This window comes from Sphaeramia orbicularis, chromosome 4 (assembly GCF_902148855.1).
Source record: "Sphaeramia orbicularis chromosome 4, fSphaOr1.1, whole genome shotgun sequence".
Lineage (NCBI taxonomy): Eukaryota > Metazoa > Chordata > Actinopteri > Kurtiformes > Apogonidae > Sphaeramia > Sphaeramia orbicularis.
Genome location: NC_043960.1, coordinates 19309346 through 19328523, shown reverse-complemented (window position 1 = coordinate 19328523; position 19178 = coordinate 19309346). Strand labels below are relative to the sequence as shown.

The following is a 19178-nucleotide window of genomic DNA, read 5'->3' as shown; positions in this document are numbered from 1 at the left end:
ACTAACAACAAAAGTATATGCTTGTGTGTCTATTTTTTTTGTTTTGTTTTTTTTAATCTGCCTCAAAGATTAAATGTGCAAAAATCTTACATACTTTAATAAGATGAACTGGAAAACAAATTACAGATGTGGTGGTTATGTTTTCAGTGTATATCATGAAGCATTAAACTTCTACATATTGGTTTATGTACATTTATACAATAGAGTTATAAATCTTGCGCTAGAAATAATGAATGCGTTGTAATATGCAGGCAGTGTTTTGAAGTAGATCTGGTGGCTCTGAGTCAAACATTCCTTTTGAGTAAAATCCATTCACTCATTAATTCTTAGAATTTCACATTTTGATTTATCTTGGAATCTCCAACCAACCAACATTTTTGGCTTAATTTTTCTTAGTGACTTAAACCCGGTAACGTTTAATTACTTTCGTTGTGGAGGCATTTTACTTGTAGACTGGTCAACAGCATTATATTGCACAAGAAAAACTGAAAAAGAAGACTGCTTTCAGATCCTTCACAGTCCTCCCAATTTTGAAATATATTTTTTGAAGTATATATTTCTCTAACATACTGTAAACTTTACAGTATATTAGAGAAACATAAATGTAAAGTAATGCATTTCATTCATTTATATGTTGTATATGTGCCTGATATAGAAATGATATTCAAATCATTTAAAAAACAATAGTGCCCATGTGCATATTTTAAAGTCATGGGTCAGAAATGGTTGCTAAAGATATTGCACTTCAAGATTTTTAAGTCCAATTATGCTAAATTTAGAACCTGGTGGAAGTAAACATTTTTCAACCACCTTTCGCAATCTGGATTAACTAAATATTATCATGTATGATATGTTAAGGTGGTCAAATTGTGTATACAATGATGAACTAATGATGGTCAATATTTCATTACTTTATTATCATGATTCCTGTTTAGCCAAAAAAACACTGTACTTGAATTTTTGAAGTTTTTAAAGTACTCTCATAGTACCATAACATCTCTCAAGGCCTACAATCATGAGGACAATTTATATGTACCTGTCAAACTATTTTTTAGTGTTTAACACCATCAAATGAAGGTAAATATTCATTAAAACTGTAGCTTATAATATTAAAGTGTAATTAAAAAAAAAAAAAAAAGGAATAATGAACAGTCATGTTTAAGTGAACGTAAAAAGATTAGCCTTTATTTTGAGAAAGCGTTACAACACCAGATGCAATTAAGTGCAAGAAACCAATGGTGACTCATTACTAAAAGGTAGTTAGATAATCCAACAAACACATTGTCACCTTGCCTCAGTACCTGCAGAAAATAGAGACTGTATATCATTTCAAAAGCTAAATAAATGACTTGCAATCCTTGGAGAGTTTTTGGAAAATATATTGGAAATATGTGTAAGCAAACAAACCAGAAATAATTTTAAGGATTAAAATAACAGCCTATGTATTAACATACACTGTGTTTTCCATCAAAATACCCATAATGGTTAGAATTAACACTTTGTAACTTCAATTTAAAAAGTAGTTTCTTGTAGTGCTCATTCATTTGAATTGAAGTATTATAAAAGCATAGCAACACCAAGCCAATTTCCTTAAACTGTAAAAACAGAAAAATTTAAAAGTTAAAGAGTTAACATTCAATTTGTTACCTCCTAAACAATGCGCAACACAAAATTCAGTTTTTCTAACTTTTTTTTTTTTTTTTTTTTTTTTTTGCAAAAAGAAGGTTCTCTGTCTTGGCTTATCTATGGGATGAAAAGCTGCTGAAGCTGCTGTAAGTGAAGCGAGTGACTACTGTGGAGGAGGGGGATCCAAGGTCCACACTGCTTCTGCGGGAGCTTCGTCGTGAGCCACTTCTGGAGCCTGTAGCAGATCCCGGGGCAGATGAGACATTATAAGGACTGCTGATACCTCTGGAGGATACTGATGACGCTTGGAGCATTTTCACCCCCGTGTCTTCCTCCACTAGGCAACTGTCGAGAGCTTCCTTGTAAGAGATCTTGAGTTTGCTCTTGGGGCATGTTAAGTTCTTTGTGTGGTTTTTGGTGTCTTGGAGCTTCTGAGCTGTTCTTCCATCCAACCAGCCCATTCTCAAAGCATCTTCTATGTTTCTTCTGCAACCCATTTCTGGGTCATAAAGCCCACCTGTTACAAACTGGTACTCCATGAATCTTTGGCCTGCCTCATATGGAAGCCACATCTCCTTTATTGCTTCAGCAGCAGACAACTTCTTCCTCGTTTTAACATCTTCAAAGCCAAAGTATGCTTTTTGGGCAGGCTTAAGCTTGGTGGCCATGTCACCTGTTATTAAGCCCAAGCGGGACGCCTCTTGGATGCTGACCTTACGGCCAGTTGCAGGATCAATTATTCCTCCAGTGCAGGCCTGGGCCTCTAGTAGCCTTTGAGCAGAGATCAAATCCAACAGTCCACGGTTTAGAGCCTCAGTAATGGATATCTTCTCTAGAGTCTCTGTATCAAAAATGGCACCCACAGGGTTCTGTTCACCTACTGTTTCAACAGGGGAGGCCAGAGATATTGAAATACTGGATATGTGCTTACGGGAGTCTGGTGAGTCCTGTCCCACTGTACTAAATGAAGTGCTTTGCTCTCTTACTGTGGTAGTTTTCATTGTGGTCATTTTAGTAAGAGTAGGTGACAAAGATCTTGACACAACAGATGATGAAGATGTCATTGAAGGGGTAACTGAGGAAGCTTGGTTTGATGAAGTAAACTGTGAAGATGTCATTGTAGATGTACCCATTGATGCTGAATCTCCTGAAGTAAATACTGGGGATGATGTACCGATGGATGCTGAACTTGAAATAAATGTGGAAGATGTCAATGAAGATGTGCTTGGGGCTATTGATGATTTTGTAGCAGACATTGATCCAAATTTGGTCTTATCACTGATGATATCTGCAAATTGAGTAAGGGTGATGGTGCGTGAGCGATACTGATCCAAAATGGTTTGATCAATTACTCCTCGTTCAAGTAGTTCACTGATCTCATACTCTCTCCCAGTCTTTCTGTCAACAATAACAAGCCGGGTGGAACCATCTGGATCTGTGATTGTGATCTCTTCCCATTCACACTCCTGCTGAGACAGCTCCAGAAAGGTTTCATGGTCAATGTAGCCTTTGCTATATGCTTCATGTACAGTCATCTCTCTGTTAGTCTCTGGGTCCACAATTATGACTCTCCTCTTTCTCAGAGTGTTCTTCAGAGTTGACTCATGCTTTTTCTTGTCCAGGATTGGCAGGAGCGTAAGGCCAGTCTTTTTATCTGCAATGCATCGTTTCTGAAGTTCCAGATATGTTAGGTTTTCTTGTGTGTTTGGATCAAAGAAGCCTTTAGTGTCATCTCCTTCGTAAGTCAGAATCTCATTCATTTCCTCATTAAAGTAACCTTTTTGATAGGCTACTTCCACATCAATGCGGTGGCTATGTTTAGGATCAATGATGCCACCACTTGCAATCTGAGCCTCGAGTAGACGGATGCCATGGCCTTTCTCAATAACACCTCTCTCTATGGCCTCAAAAAGGGAGAGGACTTCGTCTGTGCCACGCAGTTTGTAACCAGTTACAGCCCTCTCCGCTGAGAGCAGCTTGTCCTTGAACTCTGGCCCAAACAATTTTTTACTGTAGGCATCACTTACAGTTAGGTAATCATTGTTGACAGGATCAATGATAAAACCTGATGCAGCTTGTGCTTCAAGCAGTTCCAAAGTTGTACCTGGTCGCAGCAGACCAGCCTTCATGGCATGGTAAAGAGGCATCACCTTATCACTGGCCTCATCATAAACTCCTGCTATACAGGCTGAACCCCTTAAGTAAGAACGCAAGCGGTCCTCAACATCTTGGCTTGTCAATTTGCCACTCATCAGTAGCTCTACATCAGATTGTTTCAGTAGGTTTGCGTCAACTAAATCTGTGACTGACACCTGGCTCCGAAGCCCCTGGACAGTTACTTTCTTCAGATTTTCTGGTTCAGGAAGAAGTAAAAGTCCTGTGCTTTGATCTACCTTACATTTTTTCTTAAGAGACACATAACTAGTCAATTGTTGGGTGTCTGGATCCACATAGCATTCAGGACACTGATTCAGTGCCTGGTATAGGTCCTCATCTATGAGATTTCGATGCCTTGCAACATCTTTCGGGAGGAAGACACCAAGGACAGGGTCCAAAATACCCCCTGCAGCCTCTTGGGCCTGAAGCAATCGCAAGGTTGTTTGTTTATCAATTAATCCTTTCCTCATGGCCTGGCCAGCTGACAGGATATTGGCAGAATGTGGGTCTTTAAATCCAGTAGCAGCAGCCTCAGCTACAACCAACCTTGACTTATCTTTGTCATCCAGTCCTCTTATGGCGCATGCTTCTTTTACTGTCAGTTTCTGCTTTGTTGTAGGGTCAATGATCTGACCCGTGGCTGCCTGGGCTTCCATTAGCATGCAAGCACTTTCAGGGGATATGATATTCTGTTTCTTTGCCTCTTGAAATGACATTTTCTTTAATGGTCCACCTGCAATACCAGCAATGGAGCCTGTTCCTTTGAGAAATACTTGTTTATCTATCGACACCTCTTTGACAGTTTTCTCTCCCTTCATGAGTTGGTTAAATGTTGACTTATCCAAGATGCCACAATCCAATAACTGTTGTGCAGTGACTGGGTTATGAATACCATCAAAGATCAGTTTGGAGGAATCACTCTCCACCCACGCTTTAAACACTTTCTGGCCAGTGTGAGGATCTGTCTGGCATTTTTCCATCAAGGCCATGTAGCTGATATCCTGCCCAGAGAATGGATCAATGTAACATTTAGGATTCTTCCTTAAAATGATCCAGGTGCTTTCATCCAAAATATTGCGTTTAATAGCTGCATCTGTGGGGAGGAACACACTAAAATTGGGATCCAAAATTCCTCCGACATACACCTGGGCCTGCAGTAGACGTAGCCCAGTTTGGCTGTCAATTATTCCCTTCTTCATGGCCTCAAAAACTGAAAGAAGCTTGGATGATGTAGGATCTTTGTAGCCGACCGCAGCTGCCTCAGCTACCAGTAATTTATTCCGATCTTTCATATCCAAAATACCCCTGGTGCATGCCTCCTCTATTGTTAATTTCTGATTGGTTTTAGTGTCAAAGATCTGACCTGTGGCTGCCTGAGCCTCCAATAACAGGTCAACACTATCAGGAGACAAAACTTTCTGTTTCTTTGCTTCTGTTAAGGAAATTATCCTTGAAGGCCCAGCTGCAACACCACCAACTGTGGCTGTCCCCTGGAGAAAATCCTTAATTTTCACAGACACCTCTTGAACAGTTTTCTCTCCATTTATTAGTTGGTTAAATGTTGATATATCCAGAAGCCCACAATTCAATAACTGCTCTGCAGTCACTGGCTTACGAATGCCATCAAAGATCAGTTTTGAAGGATCAATCTTCTCACAGACTTGTAACAATTTCTGGCCTGTTTTAGGATCTGTCAAGCATTTTTTCTTTAAATCCTCATAGCTGACATGGTTCTCAGTTTCTGGATCAATGTAACATTTTGGACTTTCTTTTAAAGCTTTGCGAATGTTTTCATCTAAAAGATTGTGTTTTATAGCTTCATCTTTAGGGAGGAATACACTGAGATTGGGATCCAAAATGCCTCCAACAGATTCCTGTGCCTGCAGAAGACGTAGTGCAGTCTTACTGTCAATTATTCCTTTCTTTGTGGCCTCAAATACTGAAAGAGGTTTGGCTGAGGTAGGGTGTTTGTAGCCTACAGCAGCTGCCTCTGCCGCCAATAATTTGTCTCGATCTCTTACATCAACTAGACCTTTGGTACATGCCTGTGTTACTGTTAGCCTCTGGTTATTTCTGGGATCAATGATCTGACCTGTGGCTGCCTGGGCCTCCAATAGCATATCAGCACTTTCAGGAGACAGAATTTTCTGTTTTTTTGCCTCTGTAAAGGACATTATCCTTGACTGTCCAGCTACAACACCAGCAATGGAGCCAGTGCCCTTTAAATAGACTTTCTTTTCCTCAGAAAATGTTTGGATACTTTTCTCCCCCTTTCTTAGTTGGTTTAATGTTGGTTTATCAAGGACCCCATAGTCAAGCAACTGTTCTGCTGTGACTGGCTTACAAACACCATCAAAAACCAGTTTTGAGGGATCAATCTTCTCAGAGACTTGCAACAGTTTCTGGCCTGTGTGAACATCTGTTGTGCATTTTTCCTTTAAAGCCACATAGCTGACATCTTGCTCAGTTTCTGGATCGATGTAACACTTTGGACTCTGTTTTAAAGATTTCTTAGTATTTTCATCCAAAAGTTTGCGCTTAACAGCTGTGTCATGGGGGAGGTACACACTGAGAATGGGATCCAGAATGCCTCCAGAAGATTCCTGGGCCTGCAAGAGACGCAGCCCAGTCTTATTGTCAATTAGTCCTTTCTTCATGGCCTCAAATACTGAAAGAGGTTTGGCTGAGGTAGGATCTTTGTAGCCCACAGCAGCTGCCTCTGCTGCCAATAATTTGTCTCGATCTCTTATATCCACTACTCCTCTGGTACATGCATCTTCTACAGTTAGCTTCTGATTGTTTTTGGGGTCAATGATGTAACCTGTGGCTGCCTGGGCCTGTAACAGCAAGTCAGCACTATCAGGAGATATAATTTTCTGTTTCTTCGCCTCTGTCAGAGACATTATCCTTGAACCCCCAGCTATCACACCAGCAATTGATCCAGTCCCCTGTAAGAAGTCCTTCTTTTCCTTAGAAATCTCTGGGACAGCTTTCTCCCCCTTTGTCACTTTGTTAAACGTTTGTTTATCCAGGATTCCACAATCCAGTAACTCCTCTGCTGTGACTGGTTTGCGAACAGCTTCAAATGTCACTTTTGAGGGATCAATCTTCTCAGGGACATGTAACAGTTTCTGGCCTGTGTGAGGATCTGTTGTGCATTTTTTCTTTAAATCCTCATAACTGATGTCATGTTCAGTTTCTGGATCGATGTAACATTTAGGGCTCTGCTTTAAAGCATTCTGAGTCTTATCATCCAAAAGTTTGCGCTTAATAGCTGTATCTTTGGGCAGGAACAAACTGAGTTCCGGATCCAAAATACCTCCAACAGACTCCTGGGCCTGTAAAAGACGTAATGCAGTCTTATTGTCAATTAATCCTTTCTTCATGGCCTCAAATATTGAAAGAGGCTTGGCTGAAGTAGGGTCTTTGTAGCCCACAGCAGCTGCCTCTGCTGCTAGTAGTTTGTCTCTGTCTCTAACATCCACAACTCTTTTGGCACATGCTTCCTCTACTGTTAGCTTCTGATTGTTTTGAGGGTCAATGATGTGTCCTGTGGCTGCCTGGGCCTCCAATAACTTGTCAGCACTGTCAGGAGACATCAGTTTTTGTTTCTTTGCCTCTGTGAAGGACATTTTCTTTGAAGGTCCAGCGACAACACCAGCAATTGAACCTGTCCCCTTCAGATAATCCTTCTTTTCTTCAGAAACCTCTGGGACACTTTTCTGCCCCTTTGTTAGTTGGTTAAATGTTGGTTTATCCAGGATTTCACAATCCAGTAACTGTTGGGCTGTGACTGGCTTACGAAGGGCTTCAAAGATCAGTTTGGATGGATCGATCTTGTCAGTGACTTGTAACAGTTTCTGACCTGTTTTAGGATCTGTTGTGCATTTTTGTTTTAAATCCTCATAGGTCACATCATGCTCAGTTTCTGGATCAATGTAACATTTTGGACTTTGTTTTAATGTTTTGTGAGTGTTTTCATCTAAAAGACTGCGTTTAATTGCTTCATTTTTAGGGAAGAAAACACTGAGGTTGGGATCCACAATGCCTCCAGATGACTCCTGTGCTTGCAACAAACGTAGTGCAGTTTTATTGTTAATTATTCCTTTCTTCATGGCCTCAAATACCGAAAGAGGCTTGGGTGAAGTAGGATCTTTGTAGCCCACAGCAGCTGCCTCTGCTGCCAGTAATTTATCCCGATCTCTTATATCCACTAATCCTTTGGAACATGCATCCTCTACTGTTAACTTCTGGTTGTTTTTAGGGTCAATTATGTAACCTGTGGCTGCCTGAGCCTCCAATAACATGTCAGCACTATCAGGTGACAAAATTTTCCTTTTCTTTGCTTCTGTAAAGGATATTGCTCCGTAAGGTCCCGCTTCTACACCAGCAATTGATCCAGTCCCCTTTAAGAAGACTTTCTTTTCCTCAGAAACTTCTTGAACTGTCTTCTCACCCTTAATTAGTTTATTAAATGTTGGTTTATCCAGGATGCCACAATCCAGTAACTCCTCTGCTGTGACTGGTTTACGAACACCATCAAAGATCAGGTTTGCGGGATTGATCTTGTCAGAGACTTTCAGCAGTTTCTGGCCTGTTTTAGGATCTGTGGTGCATTTTTCCTTTAAGTCCTCATAGGTCACATCATGCTCAGTTTCGGGATCAATGTAAGATTTTGGACTTTGTTTTAAAGCATTACATGTCTTTTCATCTAAAAGATTGCGTTTGATAGCTTCATCTTTCGGGAGGAACACGCTGTGAATGGGATCCAAAATGCCTCCAGCAGACTCTTGGGCCTGCAAGAGACGCAGACCTGTCTTACTGTCAATTAGTCCTTTCTTCATGGCCTCAAATACTGAAAGAGGCTTGGCTGAAGTAGGGACTCTGTAGCCCACAGCAGCTGCTTCTGCTGCCAATAATTTGTCTCGATCTCTTACATCCACTACTCCTTTGGAACAGGCCTCTTCTACTGTTAGCTCCTGATTGTTCTTAGGGTCAATGATGTGACCTGTTGCTGCCTGGGCCTCCAATAACTTGTCAGCACTCTCAGGAGACATCAGCTTTTGTTTCTTTGCCTCTGTAAAGGACATTGCCTTTGAAGGTCCAGCTTCCATACCAGCAATTGAACCAGCACCTTTTAGGAAGACCTTCTTTTCCTTAGCAACCTCTGGAACAGTTTTCTCACCCTTTATTAATTTATTAAATGTTGGTTTATCCAGGATGCCACAATCCAGTAACTCCTCTGCTGTAACTGGCTTTCGAACACCATCAAAGATCAGTTTTGAGGGATCAAGCTTCTTTGAGACTTTTAGCAGTTTCTGGCCTGTTTTAGGATCTGTTGTGCATTTTGCCTTTAAATCCTCATAGCTCACATCATGCTCGGTTTCTGGATCAATGTAAGATTTTGGACTTTGTTTTAAAGCATTACGTGTCTTTTCATCCAAAAGATTGTGTTTGATAGCTTCATCTTTTGGGAGGAACACGCTGCGAATGGGATCCAAAATACCTCCAACGGACTCTTGGGCCTGCAAGAGACGCAGACCTGTCTTACTGTCAATTAGTCCTTTCTTCATGGCCTCAAATACTGAAAGAGGCTTGGCTGAAGTAGGGACTCTGTAGCCCACAGCAGCTGCTTCTGCTGCCAATAATTTGTCTCGATCTCTTACATCCACTACTCCTTTGGAACAGGCCTCTTCTACTGTTAGCTCCTGATTGTTCTTAGGGTCAATGATGTGACCTGTTGCTGCCTGGGCCTCCAATAACTTGTCAGCACTCTCAGGAGACATCAGCTTTTGTTTCTTTGCCTCTGTAAAGGACATTGCCTTTGAAGGTCCAGCTTCCATACCAGCAATTGAACCAGTACCTTTTAGGAAGACCTTCTTTTCCTTAGCAACCTCTGGAACAGTTTTCTCACCCTTTATTAATTTATTAAATGTTGGTTTATCCAGGATGCCACAATCCAGTAACTCCTCTGCTGTAACTGGCTTTCGAACACCATCAAAGATCAGTTTTGAGGGATCAAGCTTCTTTGAGACTTTTAGCAGTTTCTGGCCTGTTTTAGGATCTGTTGTGCATTTTGCCTTTAAATCCTCATAGCTCACATCATGCTCGGTTTCTGGATCAATGTAAGATTTTGGACTTTGTTTTAAAGCATTACGTGTCTTTTCATCCAAAAGATTGTGTTTGATAGCTTCATCTTTTGGGAGGAACACGCTGCGAATGGGATCCAAAATACCTCCAACGGACTCTTGGGCCTGCAAGAGACGCAGACCTGTCTTACTGTCAATTAGTCCTTTCTTCATGGCCTCAAATACTGAAAGAGGTTTGGCTGAAGTAGGATCTCTGTAGCCCACAGCAGCTGCTTCTGCTGCCAATAATTTGTCTCGATCTCTTATATCCACTACTCCTTTGGAACATGCCTCTTCTACTGTTAGCCCCTGATTGTTTTCAGGATCAATGATGTGACCTGTAGCTGCCTGGGCCTCCAATAACTTGTCAGCACTGTCAGGAGGCATTAGATTTTGTTTCTTTGCCTCTGTGAAGGACATCGTCTTTGAAGGTCCCGCTTCCACACCAGCAATTGAACCAGTGCCTTTTAGGAAGATTTTCTTTTCCTCAGCAACCTCTGGGACAGTTTTCTCACCCTTTATTAATTTGTTAAATGTTGGTTTATCCAGGATGCCACAATCCAGTAACTCCTCTGCTGTGACTGGCTTACGAACACCATCAAAGATCAGTTTTGAAGGATCGAGCTTCTCTGAGACTTTTAGCAGTTTCTGGCCTGTTTTAGGTTCTGTGGTGCATTTTTCCTTTAAGTCCTCATAGGTCACATCATGCTCAGTTTCGGGATCAATGTAAGATTTTGGACTTTGTTTTAAAGCATTACATGTCTTTTCATCTAAAAGATTGCGTTTGATAGCTTCATCTTTCGGGAGGAACACGCTGTGAATGGGATCCAAAATGCCTCCAGCAGACTCCTGGGCCTGCAAGAGACGCAGACCTGTCTTACTGTCAATTAGTCCTTTCTTCATGGCCTCAAATACTGAAAGAGGCTTGGCTGAAGTAGGGACTCTGTAGCCCACAGCAGCTGCTTCTGCTGCCAATAATTTGTCTCGATCTCTTACATCCACTACTCCTTTGGAACAGGCCTCTTCTACTGTTAGCTCCTGATTGTTCTTAGGGTCAATGATGTGACCTGTTGCTGCCTGGGCCTCCAATAACTTGTCAGCACTCTCAGGAGACATCAGCTTTTGTTTCTTTGCCTCTGTAAAGGACATTGCCTTTGAAGGTCCAGCTTCCACACCAGCAATTGAACCAGTACCTTTTAGGAAGACCTTCTTTTCCTTAGCAACCTCTGGAACAGTTTTCTCACCCTTTATTAATTTATTAAATGTTGGTTTATCCAGGATGCCACAATCCAGTAACTCCTCTGCTGTAACTGGCTTTCGAACACCATCAAAGATCAGTTTTGAGGGATCAAGCTTCTTTGAGACTTTTAGCAGTTTCTGGCCTGTTTTAGGATCTGTTGTGCATTTTGCCTTTAAATCCTCATAGCTCACACCATGCTCGGTTTCTGGATCAATGTAAGATTTTGGACTTTGTTTTAAAGCATTACGTGTCTTTTCATCCAAAAGATTATGTTTGATAGCTTCATCTTTTGGGAGGAACACGCTGCGAATGGGATCCAAAATACCTCCAACGGACTCTTGGGCCTGCAAGAGACGCAGACCTGTCTTAATGTCGATTAGTCCTTTCTTCATGGCCTCAAATACTGAAAGAGGTTTGGCTGAAGTAGGATCTCTGTAGCCCACAGCAGCTGCTTCTGCTGCCAATAATTTGTCTCGATCTCTTATATCCACTACTCCTTTGGAACAGGCCTCTTCTACTGTTAGCTCCTGATTGTTTTCAGGATCAATGATGTGACCTGTAGCTGCCTGGGCCTCCAATAACTTGTCAGCACTGTCAGGAGGCATTAGTTTTTGTTTCTTTGCCTCTGTAAAGGACATTGTCTTTGAAGGTCCCGCTTCCACACCAGCAATTGAACCAGTACCTTTTAGGAAGACTTTCTTCTCCTCAGCAACCTCTGGAACAGTTTTCTCACCCTTTATTAATTTGTTAAATGTTAGTTTATCCAGGATGCCACAATCCAGTAACTCCTCTGCTGTGACTGGCTTACGAACACCATCAAAGATCAGTTTTGAAGGATCGAGCTTCTCTGAGACTTTTAGCAGTTTCTGGCCTGTTTTAGAATCTGTTGTGCATTTTTCTTTTAAGTCCTCATAGGTCACATCATGCTCAGTTTCAGGATCAATGTAAGATTTTGGGCTTTGTTTTAAAGCATCTCGTGTCTTTTCATCTAAAAGATTGCGTTTGATAGCTTCATCTTTCGGGAGGAACACGCTGCGAATGGGATCCAAAATACCTCCAACGGACTCTTGGGCCTGCAAGAGACACAGACCTGTCTTACTGTCAATTAGTCCTTTCTTCATGGCCTCAAATACTGAAAGAGGTTTGGCTGAAGTCGGATCTCTGTAGCCCACAGCAGCTGCTTCTGCTGCCAATAATTTGTCTCGATCTCTTATATCCACTACTCCTTTGGAGCAGGCCTCTTCTACTGTTAGCTCCTGATTGTTCTCAGGATCCAAGATGTGACCTGTGGCTGCCTGGGCCTCCAGTAACTTGTCAGCACTGTCAGGAGACATCAGTTTTTGTTTCTTTGCCTCTGTAAAGGACATTGCCTTTGAAGGTCCCGCTTCCACACCAGCAATTGACCCAGTGCCTTTTAAGAAGACCTTCTTTTCCTCAGCAACCTCTGGGACAGTTTTCTCACCCTTAATTAGTTTATTAAATGTTGGTTTATCCAGGATGCCACAATCCAGTAACTCCTCTGCTGTAACTGGCTTACGAACACCATCAAACATCAGTTTTGAGGGATCAAGCTTCTCTGAGACTTTTAGCAGTTTCTGGCCTGTTTTAGGTTCTGTGGTGCATTTTTCTTTTAAATCCTCATAGGTCACATCATCCTCAGTTTCTGGATTAATATAAGATTTTGGACTTTGTTTTAAAGCGTTTCGGGTGTTTTCATCTAAAAGATTGCGTTTGATAGCTTCATCTTTTGGAAGGAACACGCTACGAATGGGATCCAAAATGCCTCCAGCAGACTCCTGGGCCTGCAAGAAACGCAGCCCAGTCTTATTTTCAATCAGTCCTTTTTTCATGGCCTCAAATACTGAAAGAGGCTTGGCTGAAGTAGGATCTCTGTAGCCCACAGCAGCTGCTTCTGCTGCCAATAATTTGTCTCGATCTCTTATATCCACTACTCCTTTGGAACATGCCTCTTCTACTGTTAGCTTCTCATTGTTCTTAGGGTCAATGATGTGACCTGTGGCTGCCTGGGCCTCCAATAACTTGTCAGCACTGTCAGGGGACATCAATTTTTGTTTCTTTGCCTCTGTAAAGGTCATTGTCTTTGAAGGTCCAATGTTGACACCAGCAATTGAACCAGTGCCCTTTAAAAAGACCTTCTTTTCCTCAGCAACCTCTGGTATGGTTTTCTTTCCCTTCATTAGTTTATTGAATGTTGGTTTATCCAGGATGCCACATTCCAGTAACTCCTCTGCTGTGACAGGCTTACGAACACCTTCAAAGATCAGGTCTGAGGGATTGATTTTCCCTGAAACTTTCAGCAGTTTCTGGCCTGTTTTAGGATCCATTGTGCATTTTTCCTTTAAATCCTCATAGCTCACATCATGCTCAGTTTCTGGATCAATGTAAGATTTTGGACTTTGTTTTAAAGCATTGCAGGTCTTTTCATCCAAAAGCTTATGTTTGATAGCTTCATCTTTTGGGAGGAACACACTGCGAATGGGATCCAAAATGCCTCCAACGGACTCCTGGGCCTGCAAGAGGCGTAACCCAGTCTTACTGTCAATTAGTCCTTTCTTCATGGCCTCAAATACTGCAAGTGGCTCAGCAGAAACAGGATCTTTATAGCCCACAGCAGCTGCTTCTGCTGCTAATAATTTATCTCGATCTCTTATATCCACTACTCCTTTGGAACATGCCTCTTCTACTGTTAGCGTCTGATTGTTTTTAGGATCAATGATGTGGCCTGTGGCTGCCTGGGCCTCCAATAATTTGTCAGCACTGTCAGGAGAAATCAGTTTTTGTTTCTTTGCATCTGTGAAGGACATTGCTTTTGAAGGTCCAGCTTCGACACCAGCAATTGAACCAGTGCCTTTTAGAAAGACTTTCTTTTCCTTAGCAACCTCTGGGATGGTTTTCTCTCCCTTTAATAATTTGTTAAATGTTGGTTTATCCAGGATGCCACAATCCAGTAACTCTTCTGCTGTGACTGGCTTACGAACACCATCAAAGATCAGTTTTGAAGGATCGATCCTCTCTGAGACTTTGAGCAGTTTCTGGCCTGTTTTAGGATCTGTGGTGCATTTTTCCTTTAAGTCCTCATAGCTCACATCATGCTCAGTTTGAGGATCAATGTAAGATTTTGGACTTTGTTTTAAAGCAGTACGGATCTTTTCATCCAAAATATTGCGTTTGATAGCTTCATCTTTTGGGAGGAACACACTGCGAATGGGATCCAAAATGCCACCAACAGACTCCTGGGCCTGCAAGAGGCGCAGCCCAGTCTTATTGTCAATTAGTCCTTTCTTCATGGCCTCAAATACTGAAAGGGGCTCAGCTGAAACAGGATCTTTGTAGCCCACAGCTGCTGCTTCTGCTGCCAATAATTTGTCCCGGTCTCTTATATCCACTACTCCTTTGGAACATGCCTCTTCTACTGTTAGCTTCTGATTGTTTTTGGGGTCAATAATGTGGCCTGTTGCTGCCTGGGCCTCCAACAACTTGTCAGCACTGTCAGGGGACATGAGTTTTTGTTTCTTTGCCTCTGTGAACGACATTGCCCTTGAAGGTCCAGCTTCCACACCTGCAATTGAACCAGTGCCCTTTAAGAAAACCTTTTTTTCCTCAGCAACCTCTGGGATGCTTTTCTCACCCTTTATTAATTTATTAAATGTTGGTTTATCCAGTATGCCACAATCCAGTAACTCCTCTGCTTTGACTGGCTTACGAACACCATCAAAGATCAGGTTTGAGGGATCGATCTTCTCTGAGACTTTCAGCAGTTTCTGGCCTGTTTTAGGATCCGTTGTGCATTTTTCCTTTAAATCCTCATAGCTCACATCACGTTCAGTTTCTGGATCAATGTAAGATTTTGGGCTTTGTTTTAAAGCATTACATGTCTTTTCATCCAAAAGATTGCGTTTGATTGCTTCATCTTTTGGGAGGAACACGCTGTGAATGGGATCCAAAATGCCTCCAGCAGACTCCTGGGCCTGCAAGAGACGCAGTCCTGTCTTATTATCAATTAGTTTTTTCTTCATGGCCTCAAATACTGAAAGAGGCTCAGCTGAAACAGGATCTTTGTAGCCCACAGCAGCTGCCTCTGCTGCCAATAATTTGTCTCGATCTCTTATATCCACTACTCCTTTGGAACATGCCTCTTCTACTGTTAGTTTCTGATTGTTCTTGGGATCAATAATGTGGCCTGTTGCTGCCTGGGCCTCCAATAACTTGTCAGCACTGTCAGGAGACAGCAAGTTTTGCTTCTTTGCCTCTGTAAAGGACATTGCCTTTGAAGGTCCAGCTTCCACACCAGCAATCGAACCAGTGCCCTTTAAGAAGACCTTCTTTTCCTCAGCAACCTCTGGGATGGTTTTCTCTCCTTTTATTAGTTTATTAAATGTTGGTTTATCCAGGATGCCACAATCCAGTAACTCCTCTGCTTTGACTGGCTTACGAACACCATCAAAGATCAGGTTTGAGGGATTGATCTTCTCAGAGATTTTGAGCAGTTTCTGGCCCGTTTTAGGCTCTGTGGTGCATTTTTCCTTTAAATCCTCATAGCTGACATCATGCTCAGTTTCAGGATCAATGTAAGATTTTGGGCTTTGTTTTAAAGTATTATAGGTCTTTTCATCTAGAAGTTTGTGTTTGATAGCTTCATCTTTTGGAAGAAACACGCTGCGAATTGGATCCAAAATGCCTCCAGCAGACTCCTGGGCCTGTAAGAGACGGAGCCCAGTTTTATCATCAATTAGTCCTTTCTTCATGGCCTCAAATACTGAAAGAGGCTTGGCTGAAGTAGGGTCTCTGTAGCCCACAGCAGCTGCCTCTGCTGCCAATAATTTGTCTCGATCTCTTATATCTACTACTCCTTTGGAACAGGCCTCTTCTACTGTTAGCTTCTGATTGTTTTTAGGATCAATGATATGACCTGTGGCTGCCTGGGCCTCCAATAACTTGTCAGCACTGTCAGGAGACACCATTTTTTGTTTCTTTGCCTCTGTAAAGGACATTGCCTTTGAAGGTCCAGTTTCCACGCCAGCAATTGAACCAGTGCCTTTTAAAAAGACCTTCTTTTCCTCAGCAACCTCTGGGATGGTTTTCTCTCCCTTCATTAGTTTGTTAAATGTTGGTTTATCCAGGATGCCACAATCCAATAATTCCTCTGCTGTGACTGGCTTTCGAACACCATCAAATATAAGTTTTGAAGGATCAATCTTCTCTGAGACTTTCAGCAGTTTCTGGCCTGTTTTAGGATCCGTTGTGCATTTTTCCTTTAAATCCTCATAGCTCACATCATGCTCAGTTTCTGGATCAATGTAAGATTTTGGACTTTGTTTTAAAGCACCACAGGTCTTTTCATCCAAAAGATTTTGTTTGATAGCTTCTTCTTTTGGGAGAAACACGCTGCGAATGGGATCCAAAATGCCTCCAGCAGATTCCTGGGCCTGTAAGAGACGCAGCCCAGTCTTATTGTCAATCAGTCCTTTCTTCATGGCCTCAAATACTGAAAGAGGTTTGGCTGAAGTTGGATCTTTGTAGCCCACAGCAGCTGCCTCTGCTGCCAGTAATTTATCTCGATCTCTTATATCCACTACTCCTTTGGAACAGGCCTCTTCGACTATTAGCTTCTGATTGTTTTTAGGGTCAATGATGTGACCTGTGGCTGCCTGGGCCTCCAATAACTTGTCAGCACTGTCAGGAGAGACCAACTTTTGTTTCTTTGCCTCTGTAAAGGACATTACCCTTGAAGGTCCAGCTTCCACACCTGCAATTGAACCAGTGCCTTTTAAAAACACTTTCTTTTCCTCAGAAACCTCTGGGATTGTTTTCTCTCCCTTCATTAGTTGAATAAATGTTGGTTTATCCAGGATGCCACAATTCAGTAACTCCTCTGCTGTGACAGGCTTACGAACACCATCAAAGATCAGGTTTGAGGGATCGATCTTTTCTGAGACTTTCAGCAATTTCTGGCCTGTCTTAGGATCTATTGTGCATTTTTCCTTTAAGTCCTCGTAGGTCACATCATGCTCAGTTTCAGGATCAGTATAAGATTTTGGACTTTGCTTTAAAGCGTTTCGGGTCTTTTCATCCAAAAGATTCTGTTTGATAGCTTCATCTTTTGGGAGGAATACACTGCGAATAGGATCCAAAATACCTCCAGCAGACTCCTGGGCCTGCAAAAGACGCAGCCCAGTCTTATTGTCAATTAGTCCTTTCTTCATGGCCTCAAATACTGAAATAGGTTTACCTGAAGTGGGATCTTTATAGCCCACAGCAGCTGCTTCTGCTGCCAATAATTTGTCTCGATCCCTTATGTCCACTAATCCTTTGGAACAGGCCTCTTCTACTGTCAGCTTCTGATTGTTTTTGGGGTCTATGATGTGACCTGTGGCTGCCTGGGCCTCCAATAACTTGTCAGCACTGTCAGGAGACACCATTTTTTGTTTCTTTGCCTCTGTGAAGGACAATGCTTTAGAAGGTCCAGTTTCCACACCCGCAATTGCACCAGTGCCCTTTAAGAAGACTTTCTTTTCTTCAGCAACCTCTGGGATGGTTTTCTCTCCTTTTATTAGTTTATTAAAAGTTGGTTTATCCAGGATGCCACAATCCAGTAACTCCTCTGCTTTGACTGGCTTACGAACACCATCAAAGATCAGGTTTGAGGGATCAATCTTGTCTGAGATTTTCAGCAGTTTCTGGCCTGTTTTAGGATCTGTTGTGCATTTTTCCTTTAAATCCTCATAGGTCGCATCATGCTCAGTTTCTGGATCAATGTAAGATTTTGGACTTTGTTTTAAAGCGTTACGGGTCGGTTCATCCAAAAGATTTTGTTTGATAGCTTCATCTTTTGGGAGGAATACACTGCGAACAGGATCCAAAATACCTCCAGCAGACTCCTGAGCCTGTAAAAGACGCAGCCCAGTCTTATTGTCAATTAGTCCTTTCTTCATGGCCTCAAATATTGAAATAGGTTTACCTGAAGTGGGATCTTTGTAGCCCACAGCAGCTGCTTCTGCTGCCAATAATTTGTCTCGATCCCGTATATCCACTACTCCTTTGGAACAGGCTTCTTCTACTGTTAGCTTCTGATTGTTTTTGGGGTCTATGATGTGACCTGTGGCTGCCTGGGCCTCCAATAACTTGTCAGCACTGTCAGGAGAGACCATTTTTTGTTTCTTTGCCTCTGTAAAGGACAATGCCCTAGAGGGTCCAGTTTCCACACCGGCAATTGAACCAGTGCCCTTTAAGAAGACTTTCTTTTCTTCAGCAACCTCTGGGATGGTTTTCTCTCCTTTTATTAGTTTATTAAATGTTAGTTTATCCAGGATGCCACAATCCAGTAACTCCTCTGCTTTGACTGGCTTACGAACGCCATCAAAGATCAGGTTTGAGGGATCAATCTTGTCTGAGATTTTCAGCAGTTTCTGGCCTGTTTTAGGATCTGTTGTGCATTTTTCCTTTAAATCCTCGTAGGTCGCATCGTGCTCAGTTTCTGGATCAATGTAAGATTTTGGACTTTGTTTTAAAGCGTTACGGGTCTTTTCATCCAAAATATTGCGTTTGATAGCTTCATCTTTTGGGAGGAACACACTACGAATGGGATCCAAAATACCTCCAGCAGACTCCTGGGCCTGCAAGAGACGCAGACCTGTCTTACTGTCAATTAGTCCTTTCTTCATGGCCTCAAATACTGAAATAGGTTTACCTGAAGTGGGATCTTTGTAGCCCACAGCAGCTGCTTCTGCTGCCAATAATTTGTCTCGATCTCTTATATCCACGACTCCTTTGGAACATGCCTCTTCTACTGTTAGCTTCTGATTGTTTTTGGGGTCAATGATGTGACCTGTGGCTGCCTGGGCCTCCAATAACTTGTCAGCACTGTCAGGAGACACCATTTTTTGTTTCTTTGCTTCTGTAAAGGACAATGCCCTAGAGGGTCCAGTTTCCACACCGGCAATCGAACCAGTGCCCTTTAAGAAGACTTTCTTTTCTTCGGCAACCTCTGAGATGGTTTTCTCTCCTTT

At 42.2% G+C, this 19178-nt stretch overlaps 1 protein-coding gene across 1 annotated transcript in view; it reads right to left on the bottom strand.

Annotated features, from left to right (window-relative positions):
* Positions 1–1671: 1671 nt before the first annotated feature.
* Positions 1672–19178, bottom strand: part of dspb (desmoplakin b) — a 63236-nt gene continuing 45729 nt past the window's right edge. The window contains exon 26 of the mRNA XM_030132577.1: positions 1672–19154. Coding sequence (XP_029988437.1) covers positions 1740–19154 — 17415 coding nt within the window. The 3' untranslated portion in view covers positions 1672–1739. The remainder of the gene's footprint in view (positions 19155–19178) is intronic.